This window comes from Gigantopelta aegis, chromosome 6, assembly GCF_016097555.1.
Source record: "Gigantopelta aegis isolate Gae_Host chromosome 6, Gae_host_genome, whole genome shotgun sequence".
In the NCBI taxonomy this organism is placed as follows: Eukaryota; Metazoa; Mollusca; class Gastropoda; order Neomphalida; family Peltospiridae; genus Gigantopelta; species Gigantopelta aegis.
In genome coordinates, this window is record NC_054704.1 from 16,149,436 (window position 1) to 16,173,646 (window position 24,211).

Below are 24,211 nucleotides of genomic sequence, written 5' to 3' on the forward strand. Positions count from 1 at the left end.
GAGATGCATGCAATGCCCCATAACCACAGTTTCCATCTACAAATACAACTAAACCAGTTTAGACCTACGTTTTGTTATATATATATATATATATAAATATATACAGCCAGAAATGACAGAGGTGTGACAAAGCTCGTAACCTAGCAACAAACAAGAAATGCCAGAAAAAGGCATTTTTTTAATTAAAAAATTTGGTGTGTGTGTGGTTTTGTTCTGAAAAGAAGATGCTGTCAAGGTCTCCAGCCCAGAATGGCTCGACCGATCGCTGGATGCAAGACGTGCTCACAAACTCATCTGACTTACGTTGTCTTGGTAACTGAGACTGGGGTAGCCGGACATGTCGGGCCCCGTCACGGTGCTGCTGGAGGGGGGGAGGTCGTCGCGCGGTGTTCCGGGGCCGCCGTGCTGTGGGGAGTTCTTCATGCCGTCCATATCACCTGCAACAAACAGACCATTATGCCAAACAACACAGCAACATGAGAGGACAGTTTGGAAAAGAAAAGAGAAATCCAGTCAACATCTATCCATCCATATCACCTGCAAAAAACAGACCATTATGCCAAACAACACAGCAACATGAGAGATCGGAAAAGAAAAGTGAAAAGAAATCCAGTCAACATCTATCCATCCACATTACCAGAAATAAACAAAATCATTATGCAAACAACACAGCAAATGAGAGTACATTTGACAAAAAAAACACCACCACAAAAAAGGGAAAAACAATTCATCCCATATCTACTGCATGAAAACTGTACAATTGGTGAATTAAGAAGTAAAGTGAAGAACAGACGAATTGAACACACAAATATAAACCTTTATTTCCAATACTGCACTAGATCAGAATGCAGATATATGTTCAAGAAACCTTTTTCACAATCTAACTTCAACCTCTGCAATTAAGAAAACGTCACAGCAATCTTCATGCTATGGCCGACTTCTGTGGGCAATTGCAGGGGCTAACTTTCATGTGTTCCTTTTTTCTATACATGTGTAGTTTCTGGTTTTTGTCAATATTTTAGCACCTGTATAATTGTTACTTTTAAAAATGAAAATCTGTTTCATTAAAGTAGGTAGTCATGTTCCAGGGGCCTAATTCACTAAACTCTTGCAACGTTGCGATCTCGCAGTGCAATGCTAAAAGACTTACAAAGAGGATGCTTTGTTGTCTAACAGAGCCTAAGAGACCTTTGTGAATTAGACCCCTGGTCCTTAATTTAAAAAGTATTGTAAAGGATTAGAAGATGATAATTCAGGGCCCATGCTTATAAAAACTAAGTCTAGACTAAATCTCTAATGACATACATTTTGTATGGTATTGCTATGACGTTAAAGTCTCAGACTCTACACAGAGTCTAGACTCTAAATGTTTTTTTTATATGCATGGGGCCTGGTGGCAACTGCCAACCAAGTTATCTGCTTGTCATCAACTTCCTAATGATAAATAATGATGATACTCTACTTTAGGCTTAGCTAGGTATGTTTGGAACAACATATGTAATGCATCTACATTTATTATGCTCAATAGATGATACACATAATTGTAGTCATGCGTTAACATGGTGATGTATACAACATATTCTTATGAATCACATGTTGCACAAATTTAAGATGTGCATAAATTGTTTATCATGTCATGTCTGGTATATCCCTTTTGCAAGTTAAGTAGTACATATGATAACAATTACATATATTGATATAATATATAGACATTGAGGAGCCAGTTGACTCCCAGAATGAGTCATTAGGGACAAGTTAGGAGTCTTCAGGTGCCTACTCAAAATGTATTTATTACTGGCAACCAGTTATTTCAATCCCTGAATAACAAGACATGCTAAAAAAAACAGAAAAATTCAACAAAAGAATTAAACATTTGAACAGACAAGCACATATTTCTAAATTAGACAATTCTATTTGGAGACTGGAAGAAAAAAACACCCTAATGGATGTAAAATGTCTTGAAACATATAAAGCAGCAGCTGTGTTTCTACCAACAGCATCTATAGGTTCAGCTGCAAGCATCGGTGGCAACATTGTTTTCTGATTTACAACCAAACATCTGCTAAAGAATTCTGGTGATCTGTTATGTAAAAGAGAAGTACAAGGGAAACAGTAGGCAAGTGTGCATGAATTGAAAATATATTCATTACCCATTAATAGATTACTCAATTTTTTTTGCATAACCCTTTTAATTTTTGCGTAATCCATTTTCAAAATACTGTAAACATATTACATAATTTATTAATGTAAAATTTCATAATTAATAAATCATTATTTTATTTTTAAAAATGTATAACCTCTTCGGTTTCTTTTATAATGTAATATTTAATTGCCAAAATTTCACTTTGATCAATGGGCAGACACAGGATTATGGTCCGGTTTCGTGATGACAAATATTACTGACTAACACCTTAAATTTAGTTTTTTTAAATTCATTAACTGTATGTATGAATTTGGAACTACAGGTTTTATATTGCAAATTTCTAATCTGCGGAATCAAATGTTGGGTTTCTGACAAGTATTCTATACTAACAGAATAAATTAAAATAATCAATTACTCAATCGGACACCTTACGAGTGTCAATGCTTATTGCCTTCAGTGGTTTTCAGTAATTTGAGCAGCCATTTTTGAGGAAATTACTAGTAAAGATGAAAGAAAATGGCTGTGGTTGTTGACCCTAATGTTTAACAGAAATTAGAATGGGTGCAGTGACGAGCAAAAAAAAGGCAAGAATAATGTAAAGGGCAAGGTGGGAAAAGAAAATTAAGGGTAAGAACACAAAAGGATCCTAGATTGTTGTCCATTATTATAAAGACCAAATGATGAAATCCAATCCAGACAGTGAAAACACATTCTGTTCTGCTTCCACAAATGAATAAAGCAAAAATAAAAGCGTTGTAGTTTACTGTAATTTTTAGTTAGTGAAGTATTCAGCATTTAGTATATCTAAGCTTAGGAATGTTCCAGAACTGATGATAAAGGGTTTAGGCAGGAGGCGTCGTCATTATTATTTATCCTGCAATCACCATACTCATTGGCAAGATAGGATGAGATAAAGTTATACAGTTTCTGTCAGTGACCAAAAATATAGGTCATATAACATAAGCCCGACTCGACTACATTTGCAATAACACTCTTTTAAACTCTTTTTATTATTCATATCAGTACAGTAAATGCTAATAAAACTTTGTGTCACAATAAAGATGCAAAACATGTATTTATTTATGAAATAGTTTAGGAAGACTTTTTTCAATGTGATAAAATTTAGCTGGAGTCTTACTAAGAACGATGTCATGTATTTTGTATGACATCATACTGTAAAAAGCTTGGTAGGTTGAAGGTACTCAATCTGCATACAAAAACTGGAATAAAATATGATTTTCAAACTATTTTTGAATTGCAGGATAAATAAAATTACCGGTTATTGCCTTAAGATGTCAACTTTATGCAGCTCTATGTGAATGGTGAATGCCACTTGGCGAGCTTTGTGGCCATAGCCATTCTAACCTGCCACATTAGCCATTCTAATTGTTGCAGGATAAAATCAATATCTTAAGGCCCTGTTATTCTCTATTTAATGATTCTGAATCAGCTGCAAGTTTTCCTCTGTGCATCCATGATTTAAACAGTTTCATTCTGTTGGTGGTGGATACACAAGAACTGCAGCCCAATGTCCCCTTCTCCGATGTGATCAATCGTGGAACAGCCCTGATTAAGATTTCCTCTCAGACATCTGCACTAAATTTGTGATCAGAGTGAGAAGGTGAAACCGGTGGTAAGCACTACACAGCACAACACACAGTACTCACCATTCATAACAGGAGGCATGTCTGGACCCATCGGCATCCCGCCATCTGGTCCTCCCATCGGGAACTGAAACACAAACAACATCAAGACAATTAACTTTTGTTTATTTTACAGCTTTCTCTATCCCACCCCCGACTCTCCCCACACCTGAACAACATTGGACCAAGCACTGGCCCACCCTGTATGCTTAACTATACTGAAGTTATTCATATCTTCTGGTACCCTCCATGGAGATTAAGAACATAACAAGTCCCCCACCCCAAAACAAACTGATCTATTATGAAACCCCTGTCTTCCACCCTGCATGCTTAACTATACTGAATATTACTGGAGTTTTCCATATCTTCTGGTACCCCCATCCTTCGGGTTTAAGAATACCGTATTATAAGTCGCCCACCCCTGGACAATTACATCTCTAACCAAACAACTTCCCTCCGCCCCGCATACTTCACTATACTAAATATTATATTAGAATTTTTGAAATCATTGGGTACCCTTCTTGGAAGGTTTTTGAACAACTGAGTTTTCATCATTTTCCCATTTAATTCATTAAGAAAAATATTTTGAATGTGCGAAAGATGCTTTTGTTAATGCCATTAATTCTGCAACAAAATCTTCATTGTGACAGCATGGCACTCACTAAAAATGAAAAACCAGAAACATATACATGGAATAAAGATGCTCCTTATTTTGTGAATTTGACACACTAAGATAAAAATGTTGACAAATTTGGTACTACTGTGTTGTACTTTACAAATCCAAGTTACGTGATGTTACGTGATGGATACACACTTTATGTTGTATTAAAAATCTCCTCTTATGTAGACTGTAAATCACATTTACCAAATTGCTAAACTTTTTGTATGAATCAACATTCAGTACTAAGGGTATACATAGAGGATACTCCCCTCGTGTCTTGTGATATCATAATTTATCAGCATGAGTTGATAAAAGTATGAAATCCGAGGCTTGCACATAGCACTATGATAAAAAAAAATTCTGCAGAATTAAATGTCTCATCTACAATAAACGTTTTGGATGCTACTTTAAACTCAAATTTCATTGACATAGGACTTAATAGTTTATGAGAAACTGATCTGAATGCAAAACTTCCAACATTAAACTTTAACACAAAAGTTGATGCCATCACCGACATTGCAGTCAAAAAAGTAATTATCTATATGTTATTTTTTTACTTTGTAAAGGTAAGAGAAAAATATATTGATGATGTAGATCAACGCGAGGTAAACGTTTAGAGTAAAACGTCTGGACATACCCCAGGCATTCCTGGCATTCCTCCTGGTTTCATCAAACTATACATTCCTTCTGAGTTCGCTGCTTCAGGTGCTGTGGAAACAAAGAAAACACGTTAAAGGAAGAGAAGAAACCATCAAACCTATAACAGTGTTAAAACAAATCACACCCACTTCTTCCTGTTTTAAAACTAGATGCTGTGAAATGAATGAAAATTATTAATAACATTGATCGAAATGACACAGGACTCCACAACGTAGTGTTTAGGCCGATAAATGCTACAGGACTCAAACAGCGGCCTGCGAAAAGCAAAGAGGGAAATGTTTTATTTAACGACACACTCAATACATTATATTTACAGTTATATGGCGTCGACCTGCGAAAAGCAATCCATTTTTTAGACCTAGTAGGTGAAATAAAACTTCCACTGCTACAACTACTACAACATCGCAGGTCATTTGTCAAGAGACAGATGTATGCACAATCATCTCATCTTCTACTTAGCTGAGGTTGAGCTCTTCATTCTGTTACATTTTAATTTGATATTATGTTCCAAGATACATAAAGAAAAAAAAGAAATGTTTTATTTAACAACACTCAACACATTTTATTTACGGTTATATGGCGTCAGACATATGGTTACGGACCACACAGATTTTGAGAGCAAACACGCTGTCACCACTACATGGGCTTCTCTTTCCAATTAGCAGCAAGGGATCTTTTATTTGCGCTTCCCACAGGCAGGATAGCACAAACCATGGCCTTTGTTGAACCAGTTATAGATCACTGGTCGGTGAAAGTGGTTTACACCTACCCATTGAGCCTTGCGGACACTCACTCAGGGTTTGGAGTCGGTATCTGGATTAAAAATCCCATGCCTCGACTGGGATCCGAACCCAGTACCTACCAGCCTGTAGACCGATGGCTTACCACGACGCCACCGAGGCCGGTCCAAGATACATCTCAGAGGTCCTAATTTTCCACACACTGACCCAAACCCTCCACTCATCCTGTGCCGTCTTTATTTCTAGCAGGCCATATGTTCTCTTATTAAGTCATATTTCTTTTTGCCCACTGAAAGACGTAACTGGAAATTCTAATTTGTAAAAGCATTTTATGGGGTGCCAATACAGTTGACAATGGCTGAAGATCTCGGTCATTTTCAAGAACTGATAGCCGATTGTGACACTACAGGTGCAGTTATGACCATGGTTCATTATTGTATTGTGTAAATGTTTATCTATCTCATATCCAATGTATTTTTTTTTTTTTTGGGGGGGGGGGGGGTCATTCTTATGTTTGTTGGAAAAATTGAAGTTTGTTTTATTTAATAACACCAAAGCACATTGGATGTCAAACATTCTATTATTCTACTATGAAATGGAGACATCCACTTGCCAATTTGGAGGATAATTATCAACCACTTAATAATATCGCATTTTAAATGAAAACAAAATTGTTCTGCTTTAATTTTATTACCGAAAGCAGTAGTATATTATATTGAAATATTATGAACAGAGTATATAATTCAGAATGTTATAAAACTTTATGAAAGGTACCAATAAATGTTCACTAAACCTTTTTTTTTTTTTTATCAAACTTTCCCCCTTTCTCCTGGGAAGGGAGAAGTCACTTTTCCTACTTTTTCACTGTATTGTATGTGCATGACATCATTCTTGTTTATGTTTTTCGACTGCACAGGCACAAATTAGAAACGCATGAAGGAAGAGAAAACATGGTAGATTTTACTCCTGTGGCACAAATATTTTGTTGTAGTTTTGACAAGCATATCTGTGTTGTGATATAATATCAATTATTTTGAGATAATACAGTAGAAACAACACTACATAATAACCGTATAATATGCTATCATGTAACTATCAATATTTTAATAAGATTTCTTTTACATATATAATTATATAATATACTTCTTTTTTTTTAAATGTGATTTCAGCACATTGTAACATGTACATTAAAATATTAATACATATTTTGATCTTGTGCAAATACTCATAGAAAACAATTCCCAAACAAGTTCCATAAATTCTGTGTGGCATTTACATGTGTGATAATTTATTATCCACAAACAGTAATTTATAACAAACATTAATCATAACTATTGATTGACCGGCCTCGGTGGCGTCGTGGCAGGCCATCGGTCTACAGGCTGGTAGGTACTGGGTTCGGATCCCAGTCGAGGCATGGGATTTTTAATCCAGATACCGACTCCAAACCCTGAGTGAGTGCCCACAAGGCTCAATGGGTAGGTGTAAACCACTTGCACCGACCAGTGATCCATAACTGGTTCAACAAAGGCCATGGTTTGTGCTATCCTGCCTGTGGGAAGTGCAAATAAAAGATCCCTTGCTGCTAATCGGAAGACTAGCCCATGTAGTGGCGACAGCGGGTTTCCTCTTAGAATCTGTGTGGTCCTTAACCATATGTCTGACGCCATATAACCGTAAATAAAATGTGTTGAGTGCGTCGTTAAATAAAACATTTCTTTCATAACTATTGAATGTTTGTTGCAATGTCAAAGCTATATATGTATACTGTCATTGTCACAACCACAAGTGATGTCACAAGTGTGTGTTACAATTATGTCATGACACATGTCATACAGATAGCATGTGAAATAATATAATAAATATGTAACAGTGTATTGTAAATCATGTCCATAATAATAACAGATATTCTAATAATAACAGATGTTCGGAATTTGCACAAGTTAAAAATTATAACACAGCCCTTACAATTCTCACAACTGGATGCAGCTAAACAAACTGCCAATACAAAACATTTTGCTGCTGCTTAAATACAATTTGTAGTCCAGGATGATATTATTAAATGTAAAATTTAACACACTATAAAGTGGACTATTAAGACATTTCAAATATGCAAAAATGTAGAAATGTGGGTCTCTACTTCAAGTGAATGAAAGAAGCTTCAATCATGTGATCAGAACAGGAAGCAGAGAACTCAATGGAAGATTTTAAGCCTTTCCATTGGAAGTATCCAGGGGAAAATGCCATTAGTTTGAGGTCAAGTGAAGTTGAAATGAAAAGTTAATTTCTGCTCTGGAAAAATGTGACGTTATATTTGTTACTATTATTGTTGTCAGTGAATTGTGAGGGCTGTGTTATATTGAGAAAATAAGCTTTAAGCACTAAATGCAGGGCTTCTAGATTATGGTAGCCCCACTCCCGTGGCTAGTGATATTCAATGTTGGGCTAGTAAATAACTACTATTGCCATGCCCGACGGCTAGTGAAAAAAAGTTGTCAAATGCTGCATTTAAGTCTTATTTTGAAAATATGAATATCCTACCCCACTCACCCCATCCCCAATAGCTTAGTGTTTTTAAGTTCTATATACCTCTTTAGGTGACATATCTGATTATTACTATTAGTAAAATTGTATAAATTAAAGTAGGACTAGTGAATTTTTAATCATGGCTAGTAAATTTTTAAAATTACTGATCCCATGGCTAGTGGATTTTATAAAAATTCTAGAAGCCCTGCTAGTAAATGTTAACTAAAGCATGCAGAATAAGATGACAGAGCTAAACTACAGAACCTGATATGGCAAAGGGTGAATCACCTTGAGGGCTGGGCATGATGGGCGTGCCAGGGGGGCCTCCCGGTCCCTGCAAACACAAAACAAATAAAACACGGTTAAAAACATTCAATGGTTGAAATAACATTTTGCACATTATAATAATTTAATTTTAAAATTATTTAACAGTGTTAATAAAAAGAACAAAGCACCCATGTAGGAAACTGTAGTTACTTATATATATATATATATATATTTTTTTTTTTAAAGAATTGTATACATCATAACTTAACATTGTTAAAACCTAAAACAAGACACCAGTGTAGAAAATTACAGTTGCTTCCCTTTACTTATTGCTAATGACTACACAAGGAGAAATTAACCAACCGTGTGTGCATGTAACTGTAAATATACAGAATATGAAGAGAATACTACCGGACTTGAATAATTTAGCAAACTATTTGTTGTCTTGTTTTTCATAATATGAATTATTCAAGTATTTTAATATTTTGACCTGGAGACAATATAGAAATAATGCACAATTCTACTACTGTTTAATAAAAACAAAAATCTGAGTAAATAAAGGGAGATAATTCCAATTCAGAAAGTAACAGTTACTTACATTATAACTTCCAGGAGATGCTGAGGAGTAATTTAACTGAAAGAGAGAAAAACACACCATTCACAAACAGTGATGTAAAATACAGTATAAAATAATGGTTTTTACTTCAGATGAAATACAAAACGTATTCAGATAATGTTATACAATTTTACAAATATTTATAAGAAACCCCCTCCATATTCATTTATATTGCAACTTTTTTTTATATATATACATATATTTGATAATTGCCTCTGTTGTGTAATGTTATTCATCTGTTAGTATATTTCCATTTAAACAATAATGCACTGTATACAAAGATCTTGTGGGCATATTTTGATCTACTAATTTGGCAATTCATGAAATAACTAAAAAAAACAAAAAAAAACATTAGACACAAATACCAGACTGCTTTCAGGTTATTTCTGCACATTTGACAAACAAGGTTATATTATCATTTGACATAATATTGATCACTGAATGAAAAGAATATATGGCACCAGAAATATCTGTTTAATACCATCCACAATAGAAACATATTGCTTGTTACACACTACAGGTGCTCAGTTTACAATATAGGAAGAGAATGAAATGACAAGCATCCATAAAGAACAAATATTTATAAAATTAAATTACTATTAATTTCAAACACAAAACATACTGTTGTATCTTAAAGGTTTCATATATATGTTAGCTTTATTATACATTTTAAGAACTTTCTCTATTCAGTTGATATGTAAGAATATTGAATATGTATAATTACATAAAACACTATAAAATAATGTTGCAAACAATTATTAATATCATTCATCAAAACAGACAATCCTACTTTCAAATACATGATAAAAGATTCTGATTGTAAAACTATTATACAACTAAATATTTAAGTTATGCAAGAGCATTATTATTACTATTTACATTTAAAATACAACCAACTGTAATATCTTTGAATGTTATAGACGGACATTAAAGCTGGATATTTTCATATTAATGATACAAAACTCATATTTAATGTAAGTTAAAACGATCATAATCATGAATATCCTCCATGAACAAAAATTCAACCCATTCTTAAAATTCAAATTTACTACAGGTTAAATTATCATGAGCATTAAGATCAAAAGCTGATCCACCATTTTAGTAGGGAGTCAATCTGTATTATATTTTATTCTTAAAATACATTTTTGATCAGATTACAGAAAACTATATTTTATTAACGAGATAGTTGGTATGTGTATGTATCTGCTTGTGTGTATGCTTAATTATAAGTGTAAATAGTGTGATATAAACTACAGTAACATAAACTAGAGTGAGATAAACTAGTGTGATAAACTAGCATGATATATAACTAGTGTGATATAAACAAGTGTGACATAAACTAGTAACTAGCTTGATATAAACTAGCATGATATAAACTAGCTTGATATAAACTCGTGTGATATAAACTAGCATGATATAAACTAGTGTGATATAATAAACTAGTGTGATATAAACTAGAATGATATAAACTAGTGTGATATAATAAACTAGTGTGATATAAACTAGTAACTACTGAGATATAAACCAGAGTGATATAAACCAGAGTGATATAAACTAGTGTGATCTAAACTAGTGTGATATAAATCCAGTACTCACTGATGATGATGTTGGAGGCCACGGTCTGCTGCCTTGTCCCCCTGGTCCCGGACCACCTGGCCTGAATCACAAACATACACAATTTAATCAGCTGTTTGGCGGGTTTTTTTGCCAGGAAAGACGAGTGATCACTCCTGCTTCTTCCACACTTGCCTAGAAAGTTTTTAATTTCATGCAAGTAATCTTCAGCTCACCTTGATTTTTGCTTATAGCAAATACTAACTAGGTGTCTAATATATGGCTATTTCACCAGATGATCAAGAGAAACAATCTGCTACTCCTACCAAAACAGTTTCAAAGACTTATAGAAATAAAAGAATCTTGGCTCAACATATTTTAACCTATGATTATTAGGAAGTTTGCAATACCATCTTTAAAGATATCACAATAGTCAGTCAAATTGCTCATAAAAATATTCAATTTAGGAAGACTTTTCCAAAACATATAAACAGATCTATTATCTACGTGAAGTAATCCTATTAAAAACACAAAAATTCCATGGAATTAAATGTTTCGCTTACATGAAACGTTTTCGGTGCATTGTGATAAACATCCATAGGTGCCACTATAAACCAATTTTCACTGATCTTGGATTTAATAGTTTGTGAGAAATAAATCTAAATGCGAAACTTTAACATTAAATTTTAAAGAAGAAGTTGACACTGTCACCATCTCAATCACCAATAAACGCAGTCAGAAAAGTAATCCCTAATCCCTGTATCTCTCCTTTTCACTTTGTAAAGGCCAATCAAAGTACTAATAGATTACACAATTAACTCACATTGACAAAGGTGGCATGCCCCCTGGGCCCATACTTGAGTTGGGCGGTGGACCCCTCATACCGCCAAAGTTTTGTATTGATTCATACTGTAAAAACAAAACACAAAATTTTACGAACTAAATATGGATATAAAAAGAAGGTTTTTTTTTTTATATGTGTAAAGAACTTTCTATATACAAATGTTAGACATGAAGTTGTATAATCAACAGGCATTTGAATCATCACAATGATGAAACTATCTCCATTAATAAATCCCTCCCACCCACACTATTTTGTTGCATTTTTATACCTGTACATTTCAATCACATATCTGTCAAATTTATGTATTTATGTATGGCAGCTACTCTGAAAAATATACGGCCATTTCACTCAAACATAAAAATCAAAGGAAATTGTCATTTTAACAATATGTGATCAGTAACAAATTCACAAATTGCTATTAAAAGATTAATATTTACTTCTAACATATTTCGTTTTTGAAAATTATAATTAATCAAGTTAAAGTAAAGTTTGTTTTATTTAACGAAGCCTTTAAAGCACACTGATTTTTATCTTATCATCGGCTATTGGACGTCAAACATATGGCCATTCTGACATATTTCTTTAGAGGAAACCTGCTGTTGCCACAGCAGCAAGGGGTCTTTTATATACACTTTCCCACAGACAGGACATCACAAACCACGGCCTTTGATGAACCAGTTGTGGACCACTGGTTGGAATGGAAAACAGCCCAACCTGCAAATGGGTCTACTGAAACAATACTTTATTTCTTCACAAGGGACTGTTTGTATTTTCTTACAAATGGTGTGACATCGTGTCTGCTTGTACTTACTGGGGTCATAGGGCCGGGCATCCGTGAGCCCGGATGGTTCATTCTCGGCATGGGACCCATACCCGGATGACCTGCAAGTAGAAAACATCAACATTGCAATACAGTATATAAATACATACAGAGTAAACTACTCTCCATATTGCTTTCTAATATAACCTCATACAAGACAATACACTTCTTTTGCACATGTCAATAAAAAAGAGATTATCTCCCCTTCACAACGAGGCACTTTTAAAAGCCATGTTTGTGAAGAACATTCACACAAGATAAAGATAGAAAAACAACAAAAAAAACAACAAAACCCCACACTATTTATAAAAAACTAAAAACATAAAAATGTAAATAAATTTACACCCAGACTGCAACATTTGCAGGACATAAGTACAAATGCATAAATATCTTACTTCGAAGTTTTACAATGTCTAATTATAAGTTATAATTGCCTTAAATACTTTCATTTTACTAGGGGTGGGCTGTAGCCCAGTGGTAAAGTGCTCGCTTGATGCGTAGTCAGTTTGGGATCGATCCCTGTCGGTGGGCCCATTTGACTATTTTTCGTTCCAGCCAGTGCACCATGACTCGTATATCAAATGCTGTGGTATGTACTACCCTGTCTGTGGATTGGTGCATATAAAAGATCCATTGCTGCTAATTGAAAAGAGTAGCCCATGAAGCAGCGACAGCGGGTTTCCTCTCTCAATAAAAATGTGTGGTCCTTAACCATATGTCTGACACCATATAACCGTAAATAAAATGTGTTGAGTGCGTCATAAATAAATTATTTCCTTCCTTCATTTTACTAACATTTTCATGGTGGCATAATCTCAACTCCCACCATTTTTGCAAGTTGTATTTACAGCATTAATATTTCAATTTTAATTTTAAAGTGATTTAAAATGAGTCAAGTAACATCAACCCTTGCCCTTACTGGACACTTTGTTTGGAAATTAAACTATAATGTATGCTAAATTAGCACTATTTTAAAAATACATATATAGTTTTATCATATACTTTATACAAGTTTATGTATATTTAATCAACACTAAGATTTAAAAGAGCCACCTACACTGTGAAAAAAACCCTGTAAAAAAATTCTGTATCTTAACATACAGATATACGAGTTTACACACTCTCGAGATAAATCACCTCTGTTAAGTGGTTTTCAGCTCGGACCCTTGATAATGCACATAATTAACCTGCCACGCTAAGATGGTAGGAACCGGTGCAGGGTTGAGTAACAATCTCGTTAGAATTCATTACATACGTTTCATAAAGCCATAAACGGAGGAATGCATTACCAGGAGGGTAAATATCCATGCTGTTATGGCTCTTGAATGCACTCACACACAGACTCCAATATAATCTGTGTATGGTCAACAATATATATTTAGTGAAACCTGAACTGGCCATCTATGTTAAACAGCCACCTGATTGAACAATGGTGATGTTCTGGTGCTTGGTTTTGAGGGGTTGAGATTTAGTAGTCAGTAAAGTTCTCACATCATTTATTCAAGATGTAGGATCGAACCTCCTCAGTGGAACCATTTCCCCCCCCCCCCCCCCCCATCCCATGACTAGTATATAAAAAAACCCATGGTGTGTGCTGTCCTGTCTGTGGAAATGTGCATATAAAAGATCCCTTGCAACTAATCAAAACATGTAGCAGGGATTCTCTAAAAACTTTGAATCAGATTAATCAAATGTTTGACAACCAATAGCGAATGATTCATTAATAAATGTGCTCTAGTGGTGTCATGTTGTCTGGTGATTGATTATTATAGTTAAAAAAAAGGGGATCAATTGGGTGATGCGGATGTGACGTTTATTTGGAAATCCATAATCGAATGTCATGTAAAATATTAACTGAAATTATACCTAGTCTAGATACATGTAGCAAAATGGAATATTATAAATACAAACGGAAGACCTTTTTATATGCACTTTCCCATAGGCCGGTCAGTAAATACTATGTATGGACTTTAGTGTACCAGTAGTACAACACGGACTAGGATGGGGGAAGAGGGGACAATGATTCCCCTGAAGACAGTAGATCCTACGACCCATCGCACCTCCAACAGGCACTCTACCACTGAGCCAAATATTAATGAGATTAACAATACCTTCATCATAAAATCTTTGTACAAAACTGAGTATAAAGTACATTTAAACAAATCAATTATATGCAACTGAATAAATGTGTTACATAAAAATTAAAAATACAAATTGAATCCTTAATGATTTTAAAGAACTTTTAATGAGCCTGTGGGAACAAGTTTGACTAACAATTTAGTTTATTAATCCTGACAGATTACACCACTGTGTAATAGTGACAAGCTGTTAGCTTGCTGGTAATACCAGATAGTTTATTATATCATATCAAATTCTCTTGGTGATGATCTGAAAATCTTAAAGAAAATATCAGATATCTAATATCACTGCATACACGTAAGTTATTCTTTCTTACTAACAGCAATGGGTCCGTTACATCTACATGTTGTTTCTGACAGATATCACATCACACACTGAGACATTTAATATACAAGATATGGTATACTAGACAGAATGGAAACAAAAAATTCAATGGATGCACAATCAAAATCAACCATTGGAAAATCTCTATGACTGCCCAACAGCTGACTGAACTGTGAGACACCAGTTAGAATGGGAAAAATTCCAAAGACTGCATTGCCACAGAGTTAAATATCCTACCATGAAATGTATCAGAGAAAAGGATGAAGATAAAGATGGAGAGCAAGGAAAGGAAAGGAAATGTTTTATTTAATGACAAACTCGACACATTTTTATTTATGGTTATATGGTGTCAGATATATGGTTAAGGACCACACAGATATTGAGAGACAAAGCCTGCTGTCACCACTTCATGGGTTACTCTTTTCGATTAGCAGCAAGGGATCTTTTATATGCACCATCCCACAGGCAGGATAGTACATACCACAGCCTTTGTTACACCAGCTGTGGAGCACTGGCTGGAACAAGAAATAGCCCAATGAGGCCACCAATGGGAATTGATCCTAGGTCGAATTCGCATCAGGCGAGCACTGTACCACTGAGCTACGTCCCACTTCTCCAAGGTGGAGAGAGAACACCATCCTAAATGATACATATATTTATACAAAGGGTACAGAAAAATTTAGCTTAGTCAGTAGAGTGTTTGCCTGAGGTGCTTTGGTCTGATCTATTCCCCTTGGTAGACCAATTCTTTGATTAGTCCCCTCAATTCCACCCAGTGCCCCACAACTAGTACATCAAAGAATATGGTATGTACTGTCCTGTCTGTGGGATGATGCATATAAAAGTTCCCTTGCTGCCAATTGAAAAATGTAGCAGGTTTCTTCTGAAGACTGTATTACAATTATTATATCTGACATCCAATAGCCAATGATTAATTAATTAATCTTTCTCTAGTGGTGTCCTTAAGCAAACATAAACTTTTAACTTTAACAACAAAAGGGCAGCTTTTAAAAAGTCTGTAAGCCTAACCAGCACACAATTACTGTAAACAGGCGAATACATGTGTGTCTGGTTTGTGTGTGTGTGTATTGTAACAATTGGTGGGAGCCCAACACCACAGTGATCAGCACAAAATGTTGTAATTACTACCAGTAATGGAGACCTTACGCCTCGGGGAAGAAAGTTAATGTACAATTGCCAGTGTCAACAAATGTGACAGGAAAACTGGGGGTTAACTTTGAGCAGGTAGAGCTCATGAATACTGAGCACGCTCATGAATGAAGTTGGCAGCCACTTCAAGTGCAGGGAGATGGAATCCCCATGCGCAGGGCTTTCAACGTAATAATTATTTCACAGAAAATCTCATCAATTGGGATGACGGCAAGTCAGGCAACGGAACTCACGAAGCGGTTTCTTCTTCCCTGTCACAAATCGGAGGTGGGTATGATGGGGTTTTTTTTTATGTTTGCAAACATGACTATTCAATGAATTTTGACGATGAATTAACAGAGAAAACACTTAGAAGTTTGGAAGTAAAACATGTTTTTTTGTTATTGATTTGGTTGTGTAATACTTGGTTTGCAACTGGTTATGGTCTACTATTTACTGTACCATACTAACAATCATCTTAGAATCAGTCCTAATCTATTTGGATATTGAATATTCAGGTTTAAATCATGATAGTTTGGCTGCAAAGAATTCACCTAAGAAATGACCTTTGCATAGCTATTAATTTCATTTCAGCACTGCCTCGAATAAAACACCATAAAAGAACTTTCGCTCACAATAGATGTTTTGCTGTCATATTCAAACGTAATATTCATCATTCACAAAAATACTGTTCAAAATTATGCATATAACCTTAGAAATTGTGTATTTGTGTTTTTATTATTTTCATTATTCATTTTTAAGTTAAAATTTGCAGGAATGCAACAGAAACCCCCACAAAAAATACAACAAAAAACCCTCATCAACAAAAAAAGAAGAAAAAAAAAAGGATTCTGGTAGAATAACAAAAGCATATAAAAGCAATTTTTACTAATTAAGTAAATAATTGTTTGGTTTTATTTTGAAGAGGCTAACACAATATATGCAAGCCTTCTGGCAGAAAAGCAAAACAAAACAAAAAAATGCCCCAGTGAACAAATACTATTAAGTTAGGAGAAGAACCCCCAGCGAGTACAGCCACGTTAGTTTTCAGCCAAATTGCTCATATCACAAAACAAATATTTATCCTGGAATATGTTAGGTTCATGGACCTACTAGAACACACAACTGATGCCTTACAGAAAAGAAAGAAAAAATCCATTTACAAACGTAAACCACCTGACACTGATATTATTCATTGGCAGTACCAAGGGGAAGTCATTAATTGGATATTTGTCTAAACTTTTCAATTATATCCCGAGAAGCCTGCATCAAAGGTTTATTGTAGTCCCTGTTTTCTTTTGTGGTCGCAAGAATGATTCAATTTTGTCAGCCTTTCCGCACACTAATAATTCAGCAGGATAGATTCAACGGAATACTGAAAGGTGTCAGTGGTTATTAGATGGGCTCCGAAGACATTACAATAAATCATATTACAACAAACCCAGGGCTCAACAACTCGTAGTGACTTAAGGCCATATTAATATTACAGCCAGGTACTCGAGCCTAATTCATGCTGGGAGTTACAGTTTTTACGACAAGCTTTTTATCAATATTCCAGAGTGAAGAGCTGCTTGGTAATACAAGAATAAAATACATTACCGTGTGCCCCGTTTCGGCCTGTCAGTGATGTATCTGAGAATTCAGAGCTTTTACTATTACGCTGTCGAGGTCTCGAGAGCCTTAAAGAAAAGTCTTTCTTGACAATTTCCTATTCGCTAGCAGGGAGCATGAAATTGAGTGGTACAATACTACAGTAATGCATTACGGATTAGCAAAGCTGTGGTCTTCTTGGGAACGCTGTGCATTATTTTCAGCCTCAATTGCTTTATTGATAGAGCAGTGCTTGGACAGAAAGGATTGGAAATTAACATATCAGGCAGATTTGCTATTGCCAAGCATTTGTAGATAAAAGGTAAGTCATTTCAGTGAAGAGCTCCTGCCTTGAACATGTGTTGAGGAAGGTCAGCAGTGTGTTTGTGAGAGAGTAAGTTGTGTGTGCTTCAAAACAACCTGCTCTGTTTACCCTAGTGAGGACCAGAATATGACTGCTAAGCTGATGTGTTTTAGTAAAGTACACCCTAGATTGAAAGCAGACTCACCAACTGTAAAGTGGGGGGCCGAGCCCCCAACTAGACAGCGAAAGGACTACCACAGAGTATGGTGAAGCAGAAACACTGGATAGTAAAGAAAGGTAAAAGATAACTTACACAGTAGACATCAACACAGTGATGCAAGAACCAACTAACTGGAGAGAAAAGCAGCAACAGTCATATTGTGGAAAGGTGGCAACGCTACTTCATAGTTCCAGGTAAGATTATACTATTTGTAACTCAATAAAATGTAGCATTATATAGAAAACAAATTGTACAAGTTTCAATTATGTCCATTAAAATGAACAAACCTCACATTTATCACTGAAAACAAGTTATGATTTCATGTTAATTTAAAATATCTAGCAACATAAGCATGTGATCAACTTTATATATCAAACAAAAACAAATGTGAAATATTCCTTTGCTGTGCCCAGCCAAGAAACAGTGTTCAAGGGCCTAATTCACTAAACCCTCGCAACCTTGCAATCTGCTTTGCAATGCAAAACGACTTGCAAGGATGTTGCACTGTTGCTACTGAGTAAGGCCCCAGTTATTGAACACATGATAATACATTTACATTGACTAAATCTTAAATGGTGGTACTCAGGTGTTTAGCCAATAGACAATTCACCCACAGAGTGTTCTAACCCTATCCCTAAGACTAACTGACTCACACCCTAACCCTAAGACTAACTGACTCACACCCTAACCGACTCACACCCTAACCCTAAGACTAACTGACTCACACCCTAAGACTAACTGACTTACACCCTTACCCTAAGACTAACAGGCTCACACCCTAACCCTATCTCTAACCCTAAGACTGACTCACACCCTAACCCGATTGGCAAACAGTCTATTAGCTAAACATCCATCGGTACAAGGCCTGACCACCTACCAGAATGATATACATATATGAAAAAGAACCTACTCCATGTTTAATTGTGTCTATAAACTATGTGTACCATCACCTTTCCCCACCAACCACCACTGTACTAACTGGCAAAACACAACAATCAACGACACACAAACATCAGTAAGAAGGTGCTCACAAAAGCAACATAGGAAAACTGTATGCATCATAACACTGCACTAACCACTGCACAAAAGCACTGCATGTGAGGTGATGAAGGACTTTATTCATTGTGTAGATTATTTTTACACCCCACTCTTCACCTTCAACCACCCATGAGTAAAAAATTCCCAGCTAGCACGATAAAAGATAAAGTATGCAATGACATATTACCTTATTTTCACTTTGTCAAAATTTAAAGACCGCTAACAAATGTTTGAACTAGACATAGGTTATTTTGTTGAAGAAACAACTTAAGGTTAAAGTTTCGATAAACTGACGTTTATATCTAGAAAAAATCTGCAAATTATTTCCAGTGTTAGGGATTGAGCTAGAGTCATTGATGTGTTAAGATGAACTTTTGTCCAAGAAATCAACTCGTGCCGTATACAAGAATGCTTTAAAAATTAATATTAACGTTGACAGAAAGGTACACTGACACATAGAAGTTAACAAATTGTGATGTACTGATATGAAGATTTTAAATACTTTAATATTAACCGACATATTTTGACTTAACATTGAAGATTTGGAACATTTTAACTTTAACTCTTGTTACTTGACATACATTAAGTCTAAGTTAACAATGCTGGGTAATCAAAGAAAAGAACAATTACCTCATTCGACAAAATATAAACAAACAAACAGCATGCAGGATACGTAATCATCAATTCACTGTCCTATAACACCACAGAACCCAACATGCAGAAGGTATTGGATTATTATCTCAAATGTCTGTATTAAGGGGAGGATTATTTATTCAATTCATTGTGCATAGCAGTTTAGATGCTGGAGGAATTAGTCTTCTGTGAAATTTTGGTGCGGGGACCAATTTGAAGACCTCAAACATAACACACAAGCATGCTAACCACAGAACTTTTTAAAACTGGTTTTAGCAATAATGAAATACATGTGAAGTTTGTTTGCCATCTTCCTACCTACAAGTGTTCGCAGTGTTTCAGCTGTGTTAACCAAATACAAATACAAATTAAAATAAAATTTAACAAATATACATCAATAAAAATCTGCCAAAAAGTTCATTTGAAAATCAATATTTTAAAGCCTTTATTTTATTTGGCTATGAAACAAATGATTTTTGGCTACACATTGTTGAAACGAAATGTTTCAAATTGCTATTATTTTTGGCTCAGTTTTAAACATGTGTCTAATGTGTAGAGGATGGAAATCTATTAATTCCAAAACCTAAAATGTCTCTATTTAAACATGCTTTCAGTTACTCTGGTACTTTGGAATCAATTACCTAAAGCTATCCGATCATCGCCAAATACTGCTGTATTTTAAATATAGACTCAAAAAAATATTTTCTAAAATAATATCATTTGTACGTATGTTTATTGCCATGTATGTATTTTCTATTTGTTCATAAATGTATGTATTGTAATTCTATATTGTTTGTACCTGAGGGCCTCAGGGAAGATTAGCTTTTGTTAACTGTGTTACCCTCATTAAATAAAGAATTTATTATTATTATTATTATTATTATTATTATTATTATTAATCCTTCATATATGCATCTTAAGCATTTGTAGAGGCGGGATCTAGCTCAGGTGGTGTTTTGCTTGCAGATCACACCTCCTCAGTGCTACCATTCTCTGGTAGTACTTGTATATCAAAGACTGTGGTATGTACTGCCATGTCTTTGGGAAAGTGCATATAAAAGATCCCTTGCTGCTAATGGAAAAATGTAGTGGGTTTCCTCTAAAGACTGCCAGAATTTCCAAATGTTTGACATCCAATAGCTGATGATTAATAAATCAATGTTAAACAAAACAAAATTTAACTTTTAGCTTTCTTATGTATTTGTGGTATAACTTGACAACTCTGTTAAAGGTAATTACATCATATTATTAATAACATAAGCAGTCGGACCTTCTAGTCTTAAAATAGTGTTATCTAGTTCAGATCCTTACTATACACAAAGTTTTGTACAATATTTGCAGCACAAATTCAGTAACTATGATTTTTGGATAATCAACAATATAATAACCATGACATTGTAAGAATGTGTTTGGATCACCAACAGTAGTCCATTTTAAAATTATCAATATGAGGGTCAGAGGAATTGCTAACAGTATTTTGAAATATTAATCTTGTGACAAAATCATTTCAGATAATATACCTTTCTTTTACTTTACATGCACAAATGAAACTTCCTTACTCACTGAACAATACCTGTTATTTTAAAGAATTTGTAATGTGTATTGCATTATATGCATATGTGTGTATACACACAGTTGCTATGGAAACAACAAAGGGCAAAAATAAAACGTAACACCAAATTCATCATTACCTGTTGTCAAGTTGAGAGGCATACCTGAAACACGTCAATAACTTGTTACATATTTCAAACAAAAACACTGCACAGTTTTAAACTTCGCTTTAACCCTCTTGAAATACATCATGTATGCACAAAATGAAATTTAACTTGTTGAACTATACATGTGGCAGAAACCCCCTCATATTTTGCCATTTCAATTTCCAACTTCGTATTGAGCTGTTGGTACTTCTTTAGGAACTGACTCCCATTTATTAAGAGTTATTATGAACCAACTCCCATTTATTAAGAGTTATCATGAACGATCTCCCATCTATCGTGAACCGACTACTATCTATTAAGAGTTATCGTGAACTGACTCCCATTTATTAAGAGTTATCATGAACCGACTCCCATCTATTAAAGAGTTATCGTAAACTGACTCCCATTTATTAAGAGTTATCATGAACGATCTCCCATCTATTAAGAGTTATCGTTAACTGACTCCCATCTATTAAGAGATATCGTGAACTGACTCCCATCTATTAAGAGTTATCGTGAATGGACTCCCATCTATTAAGAGTTATCGTGAACTGACTCCCATCTATTAATTTATTGTGAACTGACTCCCATCTATTAGGAATTAACATGAACATGATCTTTACAGGAAGGTGTAACCTTTGACCTCCAATTCAAGCCTTTGCCTTTAATACTGATCTGTTAAGTACATTTAAGGCTGTGTGTTACAAAAAGATGTTTAACAATATTATGTGAGCCCAAATTAATTTCAAAATGTCTACAAGTAAACCACCGTTGCCAATATCAGATAAATATTTAAGTGATGTAAACCTCTGTCTACAACTACATCAAGGTTTATCCGACTGCTATGCTGGAGATAATGTTTAATGCTAAACACACAACAAATCATCCAATCTTAATCTGTACCCCTGTCATTTTCCCAGCCTGTGGTGAAACATTCAGTAATACACTAACAGGCAAACAGAAATTTCTTCTAACAATGTGCAGTGGAATTACTGGATAAAACATTACTGTAAACTGGATTAATATCGCAACGTGTTTTTCGTGAAGATGCACCTTAGTGCGTGTGCACAATATGTAAATTTCACCAACAACCATTGTGATCTACAATGAAAATAATGCACACACATACATAGTTCGAGACTTAATGTTGGACACAAACGTCTGAAAATATGAACACAAACATGAAACTGAAAATTTAAACATGCATTCTCCTCTCCCCAGTTTTCACACATTTGTTATCATACAATAGGAAATAGAAATGTTTTATTTAACGACACACTCAACACATTTTATTTACGGTTATATAGTGTCGGACATATGGTTAAGGACCACACAGATATAGAGGAAACCCGCTGTTGCCACTTCATGGGCTACTCTTTTCGATTAGCAGCAAGGGATCTTTTATATGCACAGACAGGATAATACATACCAAGGCCTTTGACAATAGGTTTAACCATGGCCTAGACTATTTAAAATGGGTGGGACGTAGCCAAGTGGTAAAGTGCTTGCTTCATGCGCGGTCAATTTGGGATCGATCCCTGTCAGTAGGCCCATTGGGCCATTTCTCATTCCAGCTAGTGCATCACGACTGGTGTATCAAAGGCCATGGTATGTGCTATCCTGTCTGTAGGATGTGCATATAAAAGACCCCTTGCTATTAATGAAAAAATGTAGTGGGTTTCCTTTCGAAGACTATATGTTAAACTTGCCAAATGTTTGACATCCAGTAGGCGATGATTAATAAATCAATGTGCTCTAGTGGTGTCATTAAACAAAACAAAACTGTAGACTATTTAAAAGTTTACATAATCAGGGTTTCCTCCAAGTCATGGGTTATTCCATAACAAATTCAATGATTAAGGCCATAAAATTAGTTTTTCAGATTACGAACAGGCTTTTTTTTACTACCTTGGAATAAGTTAAAATGTTTTTCCGCTACTTTGTTTGCAAGTTTTATGTGCTTGGCATAATTCACGAAAATGTTCAAATAAAAAACATGGTAGATAATATTAAATGCTGATGACCGTTACAGCAAACTGTTGATAATAGAAATATATGAGCTGTAGTTGTAGTAACAGATGCTATATTATTAAAAACTGACATTGCCACTATAATTAATTTCTCTCTCGGTACAAAAACTACATAAGCCTGGGGCAACTACAATTGCTATAATTACTAAAGTTTATGAAACCATTTAAAAAAAAAAAAATTATTTTCCATTTTATTACAAAAAATAATCAGATAATTACAAATGCTAAACTTAACAGTGCATTCAAAGAGAATTTCTTTCTAAGCTATGCTTTCATCGATTATTAATTTCACCAGGACAAGCCGAAAACTAGCCATTAATACAAGCCACACCACAAATAATCTATATCTGTGCACTTTCCTACGTCCCCACCCAACCTACTAACATGATCTACAAAGAATAAAAACTCTTTAATGCAATATTTCCATTCTGTCTGAAACGCTACATCAATTGTAACATAATATCAATTTTAATTTTCGTTATGTTTTCCTAAGCAACTCTGAAACTGTTCACAATGTGAAGAGCTTCTCTGTCGGTTGGGAACACAAAACATCCACTATCCCGAGACAGGAGAGCTGTCAGAACGAAATGTAATATTATTCTAACAGCTCATC

At 34.9% G+C, this 24,211-nt stretch overlaps 1 protein-coding gene across 7 annotated transcripts in view; it reads right to left on the reverse strand.

Annotated features, from left to right (window-relative positions):
• The window catches only part of LOC121374051 (single-stranded DNA-binding protein 3-like), a 135,033-nt gene that overhangs the window by 9,289 nt on the left and 101,533 nt on the right, over positions 1–24,211 (reverse strand). For 6 of the 7 annotated variants that reach the window (XM_041500944.1, XM_041500941.1, XM_041500943.1 and 3 more), the window contains 8 exons: positions 12,466–12,536; positions 11,634–11,719; positions 10,853–10,913; positions 9,239–9,274; positions 8,638–8,707; positions 5,085–5,155; positions 3,811–3,874; positions 304–437 (listed from right to left, as the gene is read on the reverse strand). In XM_041500944.1, coding sequence (XP_041356878.1) covers positions 304–437; positions 3,811–3,874; positions 5,085–5,155; positions 8,638–8,707; positions 9,239–9,274; positions 10,853–10,913; positions 11,634–11,719; positions 12,466–12,536 — 593 coding nt within the window. The remainder of the gene's footprint in view (positions 1–303; positions 438–3,810; positions 3,875–5,084; positions 5,156–8,637; positions 8,708–9,238; positions 9,275–10,852; positions 10,914–11,633; positions 11,720–12,465; positions 12,537–24,211) is intronic. The other variant, XM_041500939.1, reaches the window with a different exon arrangement.